This window comes from Ranitomeya imitator, chromosome 2, assembly GCF_032444005.1.
Source record: "Ranitomeya imitator isolate aRanImi1 chromosome 2, aRanImi1.pri, whole genome shotgun sequence".
Lineage (NCBI taxonomy): Eukaryota > Metazoa > Chordata > Amphibia > Anura > Dendrobatidae > Ranitomeya > Ranitomeya imitator.
In genome coordinates this window covers 716,483,871-716,500,230 of record NC_091283.1, presented here as the reverse complement: position 1 = coordinate 716,500,230, position 16,360 = coordinate 716,483,871, and the positions used below count along the sequence as shown (strand labels likewise).

General features: G+C 43.5%; 2 protein-coding genes across 2 annotated transcripts in view; both read right to left on the bottom strand.

Moving 5' to 3' along the window:
* The window catches only part of C2H10orf53 (chromosome 2 C10orf53 homolog), a 126,463-nt gene that overhangs the window by 46,273 nt on the left and 63,830 nt on the right, over nt 1–16,360 (bottom strand). The gene's annotated exons all lie outside the window — the stretch shown is intronic.
* LOC138667710 (uncharacterized) lies at nt 624–2,022 on the bottom strand. The gene is made up of 2 exons (XM_069755820.1): nt 1,688–2,022; nt 624–1,545 (listed from the first exon to the last, which is right to left on the bottom strand). The coding sequence occupies exons 1-2, from the start codon at nt 2,020–2,022 to the stop codon at nt 660–662; spliced, it is 1,221 nt and encodes a 406-aa protein (XP_069611921.1). The 3' UTR covers nt 624–659.

Here is a 16,360-nt window from a genome sequence, read left to right as displayed (position 1 = left end):
TTTTAATTTTTAACTAGTGTAGTGTCACTGTCCAAAGAGAAAATGGTGGCAATCAAGTTCAGAACTCAACTGAACCGGTCAAATGTCAAAATGGACACCTGACCTGTTTAGTTGATTACTGACTTGTATATTCACCCTATTCTATATAGCACATTATGTGACAATTTTTGTCAAACTGATAGGACAATGGTTGGCACACGCTAACTATCTATCCTCACCTAGGCAGGTGTAAGAAATTTTGAATTCATGATCATGTATATGTTCATCATGAATTCATTATTTCTTACACTTGACTTGACGGGTATAGAGAGCGTGCCAGTCTTGACGCAATGACGTCAAGAAGATTACCAATAAATAAATTTAAATCTGGTTACATTATTATAAGTATGCGTGTTTATATCATTCTTTGTAAACCAAAATAGGGAGTGCAACAGAGGTCAATTATGATTAAAAAAAATCTAATTATTACCTCATCAACTATCACCCACTCCTGGTTTTGGATTACAAATTATGATATACATATCTACTGCCCATCTTTGTTCAACCTTTTTTTAGAGAGGAAAAAGACAGGAGACCTGGTGAACACAACAAAGTTTATTAATTAGAAAAATTTGTATCAGTATTTAATAATTGGTAAACATTAACATACAACAGGACATTTAAACAACATTGTCCTGCCATGAAACCCGTCCAATATCGGACACAAAATAGGCCGCAAATTGGTCCCGCATAAGACCAACGGCTGCAGTTGACCGCATCGGGTGATGCTGAAAATCTGGCAATGGGTGTGAAACTGGTTCATCAAGTTCAATGTGGGGTTGCTCCTTAGCCATTATATAATTGTGTAGAACCACACAGGCTTTGACCACCTCGTCCACAGTTTCCACTTTTAGATTGATGGCTGTTGCAAGAATGCGCCATTTAGCAACCAGAATGCCAAAGCTGCATTCTACGGTTCTTCTGGCCCTGGTCAGCCTGTAGTTGTATATTCTGCGTGTGTGGTCCAAGTCCCTACTAGAATAGGGCTTCAGGAGATTTTCACACATCTGGAAGGCCTCATCCCCAACCATAACAAATGGCAGCGGTGGGCCTTGAGTGTTGGGGAGAGGCTGTGGAGGGGGAAAATTAAAATTGTTGCCATATACCCGACGGCCCATATCCGAGCTCTTGAATGTCTGGGAATCATTGCCACGGCCAAAAGCTCCAATGTCCACGGCGATGAAGCGACACTCCGCATCCGCTATTGCCATGAGCACTACCGAAAAATATTTTTTATAATTAAAAAACTCAGATCCGGTTCTGGCAGGTTTAACAATGCGGATGTGCTTCCCGTCCACCGCCCCTAAACAGTTTGGAAAATCACACACGTTCAAAAATGTTTTTGATATTTCCCGCCACATGTCCACGGTGGGTACGGGTATAAACTCCTCACGGAGTACATTCCATAACGCACGACAGGTGTCCACAACAATTCCGGACAGGGTTGAGATTCCAAGGCGGTATTGGAAGTGCAGGGAAGATAAACTCTCTCCTGTGGCCAGAAATCTAGAAGAAAAGGAAACAAAAACAAAAATTAAAATCTGCTCTTAATGGTGTTTTTAAATAAGAAAAAGGTAAAAAAAACAAACCCAAAATACATGTCATAACCAAAAATTTGGACTGTCATTGGTTTAGTTTTGGAACGTACCGTAATGTCACTAACAGACGTTCCTCGGGTGGAATTGCTCTACGGAGCCGTGTGTCCTGTCGCCGTATGGAACCTTCTACACGAGACAGTAAATCCCGGAAAGAATCCTGAGACATTCTGGTGTAATCCTGGAATTTCTCCGGGTTGGCATTCAGCTCCGCATAGAGCGTGTGATATGCTCCACGGGTCTCACGCACTTCAATGATGGGGTGCCTCCAAAAACGCCGACGCTGTCTCCTTCTCCATCTTTGGCGGTTTCGGTCTTGCTCCCAAGCAAAAACACAGGCAAGGAAAATCTTGAAGCTGAACTCCAGTTTGAAATAAAAGTTCGCCATTGAAAGATCCATCATGACACCATAAACAGTAGCAAGCTCTGAAAATTTCTGTTCCCCTAGGGTCTATATATTGATTGCCAATCATGTACGCCCTCTCTGTTCCCATTGGTTGTGTCTGGTAACCTTTTTTTTTTTTTTTTTTTATAATCCCCCAAAAAACGCAAACGCATGCAAAAACGCATGTAAACGCGTGTAAACGCTGCGTTTTTTTTACGCACGCGTTAAATGCGTGCGTCAAAAAAACGCAGCGTTTACACGCGTTTTTGTACCTGTCATTCAACACAAAGGTACATTAAGGCTATGTGAGCACATTGCAGATTTGCTTGTGAATAATTCTGCGTGGATTTGATGCGTTTTTGATGCGGATTTTCGTGCGGATTTGTAAGCTAAATAAAGATATATTAACCCCTTAATGACCACCGATACGCCTTTTAACGGCGGCAGTTAAGGGTACTTAAACCACAGTGCCGTTAATTAACAGTGCTGTGAAAAAAGTAAATAGCGTCCCCCAGAGTCGGATTTTCTCTGGGGTCTCGGTTGCCGGGGGTAGCCGAGACCCCAGAGAACATGATTCGGGGTTTTTTTTACCGACCCCCAGGTTGCGATCGCCGGTAATTAACCGCTTACCAGCGATCGCAAAAAAACAAAACGTGATTTCCCATTTAATTTCTCTGTCCTCCGATGTGATCGCACATCAGAGGGCAAAGAAATGGGGTCCCCAATCGCCCCCCGATACTCTCCTGTCTCCCCCGGTGCTCCTCGTGGCTTCCGATGGGCGCCACCATCTTGTTCCGGCCCCAAAATGGCGGGCGCATGCGCAGTGCGCCTGCCGGCCGGCACCCGGAAGATCTTTGGGGTCTCGGCTGCCGGGGGTAGCTGAGACCCCAAGGAACATGATCGGGGTTGGTTTTTACCGACCGCTGTTTTGCGATCGAAGGTAATTAACTGTTTACTGGCGGCCGCAAAAAAAAAAAGCGATGTGTCACTCTCTGTCCTCTGATGTGATCGCACATCAGAGGACAGAGAAATAGGGGGATTCGGGGACCCTGTTATACTTACCGTTATACTTATACTTACTTTATAATTTGTAAAGCGCTGCGGAATATGTTGGCGCTATATAAATAAAAATTATTATTATTATTTACCGGTGTCTCTGGGTCCTCCTGTGTCCCCTCCTGGCCACTGGCTTCTTCATCCGGTAAGAAAATGGCGGACGCATGCGCAGTGCGCCTGCCATGATCTGCCGGCCGGCAGCTAGAGGAGTTGGGCTAAAGCTAGGGTTAGGGTTGGGGCTAAAGTTAGGGTTAGGGTTGGGGTTAAAGTTAGGGTTAGGGTTGGGGCTAAACTTAGGGTTAGGGTTGGGGCTAAAGTTAGGGTTAGGGTTGGGGCTAAAGTTACGGTTAGGGCTAGGGTTGGGGCTAAAGTTAGGGTTAGGGTTGGGGCTAAAGTTTGGGCTAGGGTTAGGGCTAGGGTTGGGGCTAAAGTTAGGGCTAGGGTTGCGGCTAAAGTTAGGGTTAGAGTTGGGATTAGGGTTAGGGTTTGGATAAGGGTTGGCATTAGGGTTAGGGTTGGCATTAGGGTTACGTTTGGGATTAGGGTTAGGTTTGGGATTAGGGTTAAGGTTAGGGTTGGGATTAGGGGTGTATTGGGATTAGGGTTAGGTTTGAGGTTAGGGTTGAGATTAGGATTAGGGGTGTGTTGGATTTAGGGTTTTGATTATGGTTATGGTTAGGGTTGGGATTAGGGTTGTTTTAGGATTAGGGTTGTGATTATCGTTAGGGTTGTAATTAGGATTATGGATCAGGTTGGGATTAGGGTTAGGGGTGTGTTGGGGTTAGGGTTGGAGTTAGAATTGGGTGGGTTTCCACTGTTTAGGTACATCAGGGGGTCTCCAAATGCCACAGCCAATTTTGCACTCAAAAAAGTCAAATGGTGCTCCTTCCCTTCTGAGCTCTGTCGTGCGCCCAAACAGTGGTTTACCCCCACATATGGGGCATCAGCGTACTTGGGATAAACTGGACAACTTTTGGGGTCCAATTTCTCCTGTTACCCTTGTAAAAATAAAAACTTGGGGGCTAAAAAATCTTTTTTTTGGAAAACAATGTATTTTTTTATTTTCACGACTCTATATTATAAACTTCTGTTTAGCACTTGGACATTTAAAGTTCTCACCACACATCTAGATAAGTTCCTTGGGGGGTCTAGTTTCCAAAATGGGGTCACTTGTGGGGAGCTTCTACTGTTTAAGTACATCAGGGGCTCTGCAAACGCAACATAACGCCCGCAGACCATTCTATCAAAGTCTGCATTCCAAAACGGCGCTCCCTCTCTTCCGAGCTCTGCCATGCGCCCAAACAGTGGCCCCCCCACATATGGGGTATCAGCCTACTCAGCATAATCTGCACAATAAATTTTGGGGTCCAATTTTTCCTGTTACCCTTGTGAAAAGAAAAATTGGGGGTGAAAAGATCATTTTTGTGGAAAAAATATGATTTTTTTTATTTTCATGGCTCTACATTATAAACTTCTGTGAAGCAGTTGGGGGTTCATAGTGCTCACATCTATATAAGCTCTTCGGGGGGGGGTCTAGTTTCCAAAATGGGGTCACTTGTGGGGGTTTCTACTGTTTAGGTACATCAGGATCTCTGCAAATGCAACATGACGCCCGCATTTCATCCCATCAAAGTCTGCATTTCAAGTGGAATTCCTTCCCTTCCGAGCCCCGATGTGTGCCCAAACAGTGCCCCCCCTTTACAAATGGGGCATCAGCATACTCAGGACAAACTGGTCAACAAATTGTGGGGTCCAATGTCTCCTGTTACCCTTGAGAAAATAAAAAATTGCAGGCTAAAAAATCATTTTTGAGGAAAAAAAGGATTTTTTATTTTCACGGCTCTACTTTATAAATTTCTGTGAAGCACTTGGGGGTTCAAAGTGCTTACCACACATCTAGATAAGTTTCTTAATGGGTCTAGTTTCCAAAATGGTGTCACTTGTGGGGGGTTTCCCCTGTTTAGGCACATCAGGGGCTCTCCAAACTCAAAATGGCGTCCGATCTCAATTCCAGCCAATTCTGCATTGAAAAAGTCAAACGGTACTCCTTCTCTTCCAAGCTCTGCTATGCGCCCAAACAGTGGTTTACCCCCACATATGGGGTATTGACGTACTCAGGAGAAATTGCACAACAACATTTGTTGTCTAATTTCTCCTGTTACCCTTGTGAAAATAAAAATTTGTCGGCGAAAAGATCATTTTTGTGTAAAAAAAATGTGATTTTTTATTTTCTCGGCTCTACGTTATAAACTTCTTTGAAGCACTTGGAGGTTCAAAGAGCTCACCACACATCTAGATATGTTTCTTAAGGGGTCTAGTTTCCAAAATGGTGTCACTTGTGGAGCGTTTCCACTGTTTAGGCACATCAGGGGCTCTCCAAACGCGACATGGCGTCCGATCTCAATTCCAGCCAATTCTACATTGAAAAAGTCAAACAGCACTCCTTCTCTTCCAAGCTCAGCGGTGCGCCCAAACAGTGGTTTACCCCCACATATGCAGTATCGGCGTATTCAGGAGAAATTGCACAACAAAATTTATGATTAAATTTCTGTTTTTACACTTGTGAAATAAAAAAAAATGGTTCTGAAGTAAAATGTTTGCAAAAAAAAGTTAAATGTTAATTTTTTCCTTCCACATTGTTTCAGTTCCTGTGAAGCACGTAAAGGGTTAATAAACTTCTTGAATGTGGTTTTGAGCACCTTGAGGGGTGCAGTTTTTAGAATGGTGTCACACTTGGTTATTTTCTATCATATAGACCCCTCAAAATGACTTCAAATGTGATGTGGTCCCTAAAAAAAAATGGAGTTGTAAAAATGAGAAATTGCTGGTCAACTTTTAACCCTTATAACTCCCTAACAAAAAAAAATGTTGTTTCCAAAATCGTGCTGATGTAAAGTTGACATGTGGAAAATGTTATTTCTTAACTATTTTTTGTGACATATCTCTCTGATTTAAGGGCATAAAAATACAAAGTTTGAAAATTGCTAAATTTTATTTATTTTTGCCATATTCCATTTTTTCGATAAATAATCGCAAGTAATATCGAAGAAATGTTACCAATATCATGAAGTACAATATGTTACAAAAAAAATTCCCTGAATCAGCAGGATCTGTTAAAGCGTTCCAGAGTTATAACCTCATAAAGTGACAGTGCTCAGAACTGTACAAATTGGCTCTGTCACTAAGGGGTTAGAAAAAAAAGTGATGTCATTTTCTTGTTCAACCTCTTCAGCCAGATACCCGCATTAATATTAAATAAAGACACACACACAATCACACACAATTAAATAAAGACACACCCACACACACAGTCACCAGCCTATGTAGGAGCATTAACATAATTAACCTACATATGCTGTAACAAAACAGCAACTGTTATTAGGCTACGTCCCCACGGTCAGTAATTGGCAGCGCTTTGGACACAGCACATGTCCGCTGTGACACACACACACAGACACCCATACACACACACAGACACCCGCAGACAGACCCGCGCATATTCTCCGCCCCCACACACATATTCTCCACCCACACACTCTTCCTCCTTCCTTTCTGCAGCGTTTTTGGCATGCAAATCCACAGCAAATCCACAGACCTTTCTACACTTGAGGTTTGGCTGTGAATTTGACTGACTCAAAGTGTCAATAGGTGCAGAAACACTGCAGAGCCGCAAAAAGAATTGACATGCTGCGGAAAAAACGCTGCGAACCAGTGCGGAATTTTCCGCAGCATATACACAACAATTCTGGATTTCCATTGATTAACATTGCTTGAGCACTCCTTTGCGGATTCGGTGCAATTCTGCGTGGAAAAAACAGTGCAGATCCGTAGCAAATCATCAAAGTGTGCACACAGCCTAAAAGGAAGGGGTTGGAAAATGGAATTAGACCCATCAGTAATTCAGTTTCTAGGAGTCCCTGGGGACAGCATACCCGAAGGTAGCCATTCCTTGATCTATTTTTGGACAGGATCACAGAGAGGTTAAATGGTGACTCCCACCTCCACTGTTTTTCAAAGTACCACAGAAGGATGGATGCATATGGTCTATACGAACAACTAGAAACTCATCTAGATCTCGAGCCATGGCATCTTGATGAATGAATGATATGCAGGAAAATTATCTTTAGACTTACAGTGCCTTGCGAAAGTGTTCGGCCCCCTGGAACTTTTCAACCTTTTCCCACATGTCATGCTTCAAACATAAAGATACCAAATGTAAATTTTTGGTGAAGAATCAACAACAAGTGGAACACAATTGTGAAGTTGAACGAAATTCATTATTTTAAATTTTTGTGGAAATTCAAAAACTGAAAAGTGATGCATGCAATATTATTCGGCCTCTTTAACTTAATACTTTGTTGCGCAACCTTTTGCTGAGATTACAGCTGCAAGTCGCTTGAGGTATGTCTCTATCAGCTTTGTACATCGAGAGACTGAAATTCTTGCCCATTCTTCCTTGGCAAACAGCTCGAGCTCAGTGAGGTTTGATGGAGATGGTTTGTGAACAGCATTTTTCAGCTCTTTGACTTGGCCATTCAAACACCTGGATACGTTTATTTGTGAACCATTCCATTGTAGTTTTTGCTTCATGTTTGGGATCATTGTCTTGTTGGAAGACAAATCTCTGTCCCAGTCTCAGGTCTTTTGCAGACTCTAATAGGTTTTCTTCAAGAATGGTCCTGTATTTGGCTCCATCCATCTTCCCATCAATTTTAACAATCTTCCCTGTCCCTGCTGAAGAAAAGGAGGCCCAAACCATGATGCTGCCACCACCATGTTTGACGGTGGGGATGGTGTGTTCAGGGTGATGAGCTGTGTTGCCTTTACGCCAAACATATCGTTTGGCATTGTTGCAATAAAGTTCGATTTTGGTTTCTTCTGACCAGAGCATCTTCTTCCACATGTTTGGTGTGTCTCCAGAGTGTCATCCAGAGTGATCGTGGGCCTCTTGGCATCTCTGATCAATCTTCTCCTTGTTTGAGATGAAAGTTTAGAGGGACGACCGGGTCTTGGTAGATTTGCAGTGGTATGATACTCCTTCCATTTCAATATGATCACTTGCACAGTGCTCCTTGGGATGTTTAAAGTTTTGGAAATCATTTTGTATTCAAATCCAACTTTAAACTTCTCCACAACAGTATCACGGACCTGCCTGTTGTGTTCCTTGGTCTTCTTGATGCTCTCTTTGCTTCAAACAGAACCCTGAGACAATCACAGAGCAGGTGCATTTATACGGAGACTTAATTACACACACAGGTGGATTATATTTATCATCATTAGGCATTTAGGACAACACTGGATCATTCAGAGATCCACAATGAAATTCTGGAGTGAGTTTGCTGCACTGAAAGTAAAGGGGCCGAATAATATTGCACGCACCACTTTTCAGTTTTTGAATTTCCACAAAAATTTAAAATTACCAATAAATTTATTTCAACTTCATAACTGTGTTCCACCGCTTGTTGATTCTTCACCAAAAATTTACATTTGGCATCTTTATGTTTGAAGCATGATATGTGGGAAAAGGTTAAAAAGTTCCAGGGGGCCGAATTCTTGTGCAAGGCACTGTATACTAGATCAAACATAAAGTAAGGGGAAATAAGAGAACTGTCCTGAGGGACTCCTAGAAACCAAATGACCGGTAGGTCCATTTCCCTTTTTGCCAATATATCCCTCTGGACAGCACACAAGGAGTAGTACCAGAGAAATAGCACCAGGGTGGGTACAGAAGCCCTAAAGGACCAAAGTACTGGGAAAGAACTAGGCTAGATATAGAAAAGATCTTTAACCCCTTCACCCCGAAGCCTGTTTTCACCTAAGTGACAGGGCCAATTTTTACAATTCTGACCACTGTCACTTTATGAGGTAATAACTCTGAAACGCTTCAACGGATCCTGGCGATTCTGACATTGTTTTCTCGTGACATATTGTACTTCATGATAGTGGTAAAATTTATTTGATATTACCTTCGTTTCTTTGTGAAAAAAACGGAAATTTGGCGAAAATTTTGAAAATTTTGCAATTTTCAAACTTTGAATTTTTATACCCTTGCATTAGAGACTCATATCGCACAAATTAGTTAATAAATAACATTTCCCACATGTCTACTTTACATCAGCAACATTTTGGAACCAATTTTTTGTTCCTTAGGGAGTTATAAGGGTTAAAAGTTAAACAGCGATTTCTCATTTTTTCAACAACTTTTATAAAACCATTTTTTGTAGGGACCACATCATATTTGAAGTCACTTTGAGAGGCTTATAGGATTTAAAATACCCAAAAGTGACACCATTCTAAAAACTATACCCCCCGAGGTACTCAAAACCACATTCAAGAAGTTTATTAACCCTTCAGGTGCTTCACAGGAATTAACGGACTGTGGAAGGAAAAAAATAACATTTAACTTTTTTTTTCCACATAATGATATTTTAGCAACATTTTTTTTATTTTCACAAGGGTAAAAGAAGAAAATGGACCACGAAAGTTGTTGTGCAATTCCTTCTGAATACACTGATACCCCATATGTGGGAGAAAACCACTGTCTGGGCGCACGGCAGGGCTCGGAAGGGAAGGAGCGCCGTTTGACTATTTCAAACCAAAATTGGCTGGAATTGAGATCGGACACCATGTCCCGTTTGGAGAGCCCCTGATGTGCCTAAACAGTCGAAAACCGCCACAAGTGACCCCATTTTGGAAACTAGACCCTTCAAGGAACTTATCTAGCTATGTGGTGAGCACATTGAACCCCCAGGTGCTTCACAGAAGTTTAGAACGTAGAGGCGTGAAAATAAAAATTCACATTTTTTCCCCAAAAATGATCTTTTAACAACAATTTTTTTATCTTCACAAGTGTAAAAGGAGAAAATGGACCACTAAAGTTGTTGACCAATTTATCCTGAATATACTGATACCCCATATGTGGGGGAAAACCACTGTTTGGGCACACGGCAGGGCTCGGAAGGGAAGGAGCACCTTTTGACTTTTACAAACCAAAATTGGCTGGAATTGAGATCGGACACCATGTCCCGTTTGGAGAGCCCCTGATGTGCCTAAACAGTGGAAAACCGCCACAAGCGACCCCATTTTGGAAACTAGACCCTTCAAGGAACTTATCTAGCTATGTGATGAGCACCGTGAACCTCCAAGTGCCTCACCAAAAATTATAATGATGAGTCGTAAAAAAAAAAATAGAACACATTTTTTCCACAAAAATGATCTTTAGCAAGGTTTTTTTTGTTTTCCCAAGGGTTATAGGACAAAATAGAAAGAAAAAAATGTTGTGCAATTTTTCACGAGTACGCCGATACCCCATGTGTGGGGAAAAACCACTGTTTGTGCGCATGGCAGAGCTCGGAAGGGAAGGAGCACCATTTAGAATGCAGACTTAGATGGATTGGTCTGCAGGCGTCACGTTGCATTTGCAGAGCCCCTGATGTACCTAAACAGTGGAAATCCTCCACAAGTGACCCCATTTTGAAAACTGGACCTCCCAAGGAATTTATTTAGATATGTGGTGAGCACCGTAAACCTCCAAGTGCCTCACTCCACAAGTGACCCCATTTTGAAAACTGGACCTCCCAAGGAATTTATTTAGATATGTGGTGAGCACCGTAAACCTCCAAGTGCCTCACTCCACAAGTGACCCCATTTTGAAAACTGGACCTACCAAGGAATTTATTTAGATATGTGGTGAGCACCGTAAACCTCCAAGTGCCTCACTCCACAAGTGACACCATTTTGAAAACTGGACCTCCCAAGGAATTTATTTAGATATGTGGTGAGCACCGTAAACCTCCAAGTGCCTCACTCCACAAGTGACACCATTTTGAAAACTGGACCTCCCAAGGAATTTATTTAGATATGTGGTGAGCACCGTAAACCTCCAAGTGCCTCACTCCACAAGTGACACCATTTTGAAAACTGGACCTCCCAAGGAATTTATTTAGATATGTGGTGAGCACCGTAAACCTCCAAGTGCCTCACTCCACAAGTGACACCATTTTGAAAACTGGACCTACCAAGGAATTTATTTAGATATGTGGTGAGCACCGTAAACCTCCAAGTGCCTCACTCCACAAGTGACCCCATTTTGAAAACTGGACCTACCAAGGAATTTATTTAGATATGTGGTGAGCACCGTAAACCTCCAAGTGCCTCACTCCACAAGTGACCCCATGTTGGAAACTACACAGTGTGTTGTGTCAACAGGGTATAAACTAATTTTTATTAATTTGTGGACGTGTGGTATGCTTTGAAGCAATCCTTAATGCAAAGGCCAGGTTTCTCAGGGCAGGTTTCACAATGGTAAATTGTGTCCTTTCGGATTCCCCTCTTGGAACATACTCTACACCGTTTTTGTGATCGTCCTGTCCTCGCTGTTTGGGGAACCTGTCCTGGGAAATGTTGACCTTGGACAACACGGGCACTATCAGATTCAGAAGTACTGGGACCCTCACCTCCCTGAGTGCCAAACATTAGGGCCTTGATGACTACCTCCTGAAACTGAAGGAAGGTCCCCGTATTGCCTGCAGATAGGGACAGCACAAAAGCATTGTACAGTGCCATCTGTACAATGTGCACGGCCAATTTTTTGTACCATACGTAAGCTTTTCGCATGGCACTGTATGGTTGGAGGACCTGATCTGAGAGATCCACACCCCCCATGTACCGATTGTAATCCAGGATACAATCTGGCTTTGGGACTTGTGTTGTGGTCCCACGAACAGTGACAAGGGTGCTGTTGTCACGGTGTATGGTCAGGATAAGGACATCCCTTTTGTCCTTATACTTGACCACCAGCATGTTGTCGCTGCATTTGGCTCTGCTTTCCCCTTTTCTCAGCGTTTGCCCAATTAGCGGCTTAGGGAGGCCTCGCTGATTTTTTCGCACGGTGCCACATGCAGCTGTACCTCTGGCAGAAAGGGCCTTGAAGAGTGGGATGCTGGTGTAAAAGTTGTCAATATAAAGGTGATAACCCTTATCCAGCAGTGGGTGCAGCAATTCCCACACAATTTTCCCACTCACCCCCAGGATGGGGGGGCATTCAGGGGGGTTAATCTGGGTGTCCTTACCCTCGTAGACCCTAAATCTGTGGGTGTACCCTGAGGTACTCTCGCACAGTTTGTACAGCTTTATTCCGTACCTGGACCTCTTACTGGGCAGGTACTGTCGGAATTTTAGCCTCCCTTTGAAATGAACGAGAGATTCATCAATAGCGATGTCCCTCTGGGGTGTGTACGCCTCAGCAAATTTTCTGCTGAAAAGTTCAACCACTGGACGAATTTTATATAGACGATCAAAGTTTGGATCGTCTCGGGGAGGACACTGCGCATTATCACTGAAATGCAAAAATTTTTGGATCGCTTCAAATCGTGTCCTTTTCATGGCCATGCGGAATACCGGTGTACTGTAGAGAATGTCAGTACTCCAGTATTGCCGAAGCTTTGGCTTTTTGATTAGGCCCATATGCAGCACAATTCCCCAAAATGTCATCATCTCTGCTGCATTTACGGGGGTCCATCTGGCATAAGATGACGTGGGATTTTGGGTAAAAAATTGTTGGGCATACAGGTTCGTCTGGGCCACCATAATATTTATTATTTCATCACTGAAAAAGAATTTGAAGAAGTCAATTTCAGTGAGGCCAGTCGTGTCAAACTGGATTCCTGAGCTGCTGCTGAAATCCGGAATGACGGGCTGAAAATTTTCCGGGGGTGCAATCCATACGGGATCGATTGCTGCAGGAGTTGCCTGGGTCCTACGGCGCCGTGTTAGGGGTCTTTCCTCACCAGATGAGGAGGAGGAGGAGGAGGAGGAGGAGGAGGAGGAGGAGGAATAGAGGAATGTGGGATCTTCCTCACTGGCTGAATCCGTGTCGGACGCAAGGATGGCGTAAGCCTCCTCTGGTGAATAGCGCCTTGTTGACGAATGGGCCATTTTTTTTTTCCCAAACCCTGGGTGTGTGTGTAAGTGGTGCTTTTACACGTGTAATGTGTGGGGCTTGTGTATAGGGTACTCTTTATTAAAACCAATCAGAGAGAAAAAACAAGTAGTGAGAAAAAATGTAGAAGAAACAAGAAAAAAAGATGAAAAGAAAAATCAATGTAAAAAAATAAGTTTGTATAAAAAAAAAAGTATAAATTTACCCTACGCAACTAAATATTTTTTTTACAAAAGAAAAGCGAACGCCACTAACACTGTGACGTACGCTCCCCTAATGCACTAGAGATAATCCGGCGATAGCAGATTTTTTTTATGCACAAGACGCTACCTCCCTACCTATAAAACTCAGTACGATTTTTTTTTCTTCTAAAAGATGATCGGTCGTCACTAACGCTGTGACGCTGGCTACACTAACACGCTACCACTAAACTACTCTGTACAATTTTTTTTTTCTCCAAAAAAAAAAAAAAGACCGGTCGTCACGAATGCTGTGACACCAGCTAATCTACGTCTAAGACTACACTGTACTAACTACTATTATATTTTTGTAAAAAAAAAAAAAAAAATCGGACGTTGCTTAGACTGCAATGTCCGCTACACTAACTAAAAAAAAAAAGTCCTGTAGCGCAGTCTCTGATCAGCAGCGATACTGATCAAAGAGCTGCGGACACAGGAAGAGCACGAATGCTCTGCGCGGGACGCCGCGCACAGGAAAAAAAGCGCAAAAAAGTGCGCAAAAAATTGAATTGGAGGGGGGTACTTGAACAGGGATGGAGGGACGTCACCAAACACTGACGCCGGCTACGCTACCTTGTTACGTCTAAAACTACACTGTACTAACTACAATTTTTTTTCTAAAAAAAAAAAAACAGACGTCGCTTAGACTGCAATGTCCGCTACACTAACTAAAAAAAAAAAGTCCTGTGGCGCAGTCTCTGATCAGCAGCGATACTGATCAGAGCGCTGCGGACACAGGAAGAGCACGAATGCTCTGCGCGGGACGCCGCGCACAGGAAAAAAAGCACAAAAAAAGTGCGCAAAAAATTTCAATTGGAGGGTGGGGGAGGGAGGGGGTACTGGAACAGGGATGGGGGGATGGGAAAGGGGTGGGGGAGGTGCTGCTGCTGCTGTGATCACAGGAGTCACAAAGCAGGCAGATGGCAGCAGAGAGCACACAGCACGGAGCACAAGCTGAAGCAGGAGCACAAGCTGGAGGCAGGAGATCCCAGGGAGGATCGCACTGGCCACCAATGGATTCCTTCACTAAGGTGACACAGAGGGGCTTAGACCACCGCTCTGCACGCCAAATCTGAGAGAAAGATGGCGTGCAGGGCGGTGATCGGTATTTTAAATTAACCCCTTTGGCACTGATTGGTTAGAAGCTATTGTTCAGCCAATCAGCGCCATAGGGGTTAATCAGGTGAGGTGACGTGGCGATCACCCCACCTACAGTGACGGCTGTGATTGGTGCGACGTCACACAGCATCAATCACAGCCTGTCACATGCTTTTTTTTTTTTTTTTTTGAAACTTTATTGTCACATCGCTGTGATTGGCTGGTCAGAATTGACCAGCCAATCACAGCGATCGCTGATGCGGGGGGGCGGTGCAGGCACCCGGGGCTGCGTGCAGGGATTGTCTGCTGTCAGGAACAGCAGACACCGGAACCCGATCACCGCGCGATGCTTATGCAGTGCCGGCAGCGCAGTACTAGTACGGCGCATGGCGCGAAGGGGTTAAAGAAGTTGTCCACTACTATAAAGTTTTTTGTTTTTTTTCATAAATCTTGCTATTATGTGCCACTGAAAACATCTACTGTGTTTATTTTAGCAATATTACCTGTTATCATGCTGTAGCAGCACATCTTCAGTGCTGGATTCAGCTCTCATGAGGTTAATCGACAACTTCCTTATTGTGCCCTAATACTACAAGTTCCATGATGCTTTGCACTGCCACTAAGCCCGAACCTAGCACACCCACTCCAAAAACACACCCAAACCCCTCCCTCCTCTCTCTTCAAAAAGATTTGTGTTGTCATTTCTGTCCAACTCCTCTTTTACATTTGTCCAACCCACACTCCATTACACAGAGATAGATAGATAGATATTAGATAGATAGATAGATATTAGATCTATCTAGCGCAGTGGTTAGCACAGCAGCCTTGCAGCGCTGGGGTCCTGGGTTCTAATCCCACCCAGGACAACATCTGCAAAGAGTTTGTATGTTCTCTCCGTGTTTGCGTGGGTTTCCTCCGGGCACTCCGGTTTCCTCCCACATTCCAAAGACATACTGATAGGGATTCTAGATTGTGAGCCCCATCGGGGACAGTGGTGATAATGTGTGCAAAACTGTAAAGCGCTGCGGAATATGTTAGCGCTATATAAAAATAAAGATTATTATTATTATTATTATTAGATAGATAGATATGGGATAGATAGATATGGGATAGATAGATAGATATTAGATAGATGGATATTAGATAGATAAATAGATAGACAGATAGAATTAGATAGATATGGGATAGATGGATACATACAGATATATCTATATATCTATTTCCATAGATATGTCCGTATCCATGTTTCTAAACCCCTTCACCCCTGGAGCTTTTTTTCGTTTATCGCTCCCCTTCTTTCCAGAGCCATAATGTTTCCGTCAATACAGCCATGTGAGGACTTATTTTTTGCGGGACAAGTTCTACTTTTGAACGACACCATTGGTTTTACCATATCGTGTAGTAGAAAATGTGAAAAAAATTCAAAGTGCGATGAAATTGCAAAAAAGTGCAATCCCACACTTGTTTTTTGCTTGGCCTTTTTGCTAGGCTCACTAAATGCTAAGGCTGTGTGCACACGTTGCGGATTTGATTGCAGATCCGCAGCGTTTTTTGCAGTACGGAATTGCATTAAATCCACAGTGTTGTGCACAACCAATGCAAGTCTATGGGAGCCGCAGACTTGTGCACATGCTGCGGAAAAGGCCGCACCGAAACGCAGCTTTTTTTTTTCTCTGCAGCATGTCACTTCTTTTGTGCCGAACTGCAGCGTTTCTGCACGCTTACGCCGGGATCACACTACAGCGAGATACGGCCGAGTCTCGCAGGTTAAAACCAAGCTCTGGCATCGGCACTCTAGAGCGGAGCGTGCGGCCGCACAGCAATACATGGAGCCGCACGCTCCGCTCCGGAGTGCCGGTGCCAGAGCTTGGTTTTAACCTGCGACACTCTGCCGTATCTCGCTGTGTGTGATCCCGGCCTTAGACTTTAATTGAGATGTAACAAATACTGCAGTTTTGCTGCGGATGAGGGTCCGAGAAACGCTGCAGTTCAGGAGGAGGGAAGTGTG

What these genes read in the sequence shown, in the direction of transcription:
- LOC138667710 (XM_069755820.1), bottom strand. Translation starts at nt 2,022, where the DNA reads ATGGCGAACTTTTATTTCAAACTGGAGTTCAGCTTCAAGATTTTCCTT. An exon ending in CGTCTGTTAGTGACATTACG is followed by an intron (nt 1,546 to 1,687) that starts GTACGTTCCAAA and finishes CTTTTCTTCTAG; the next exon opens with ATTTCTGGCCACAGGAGAGA.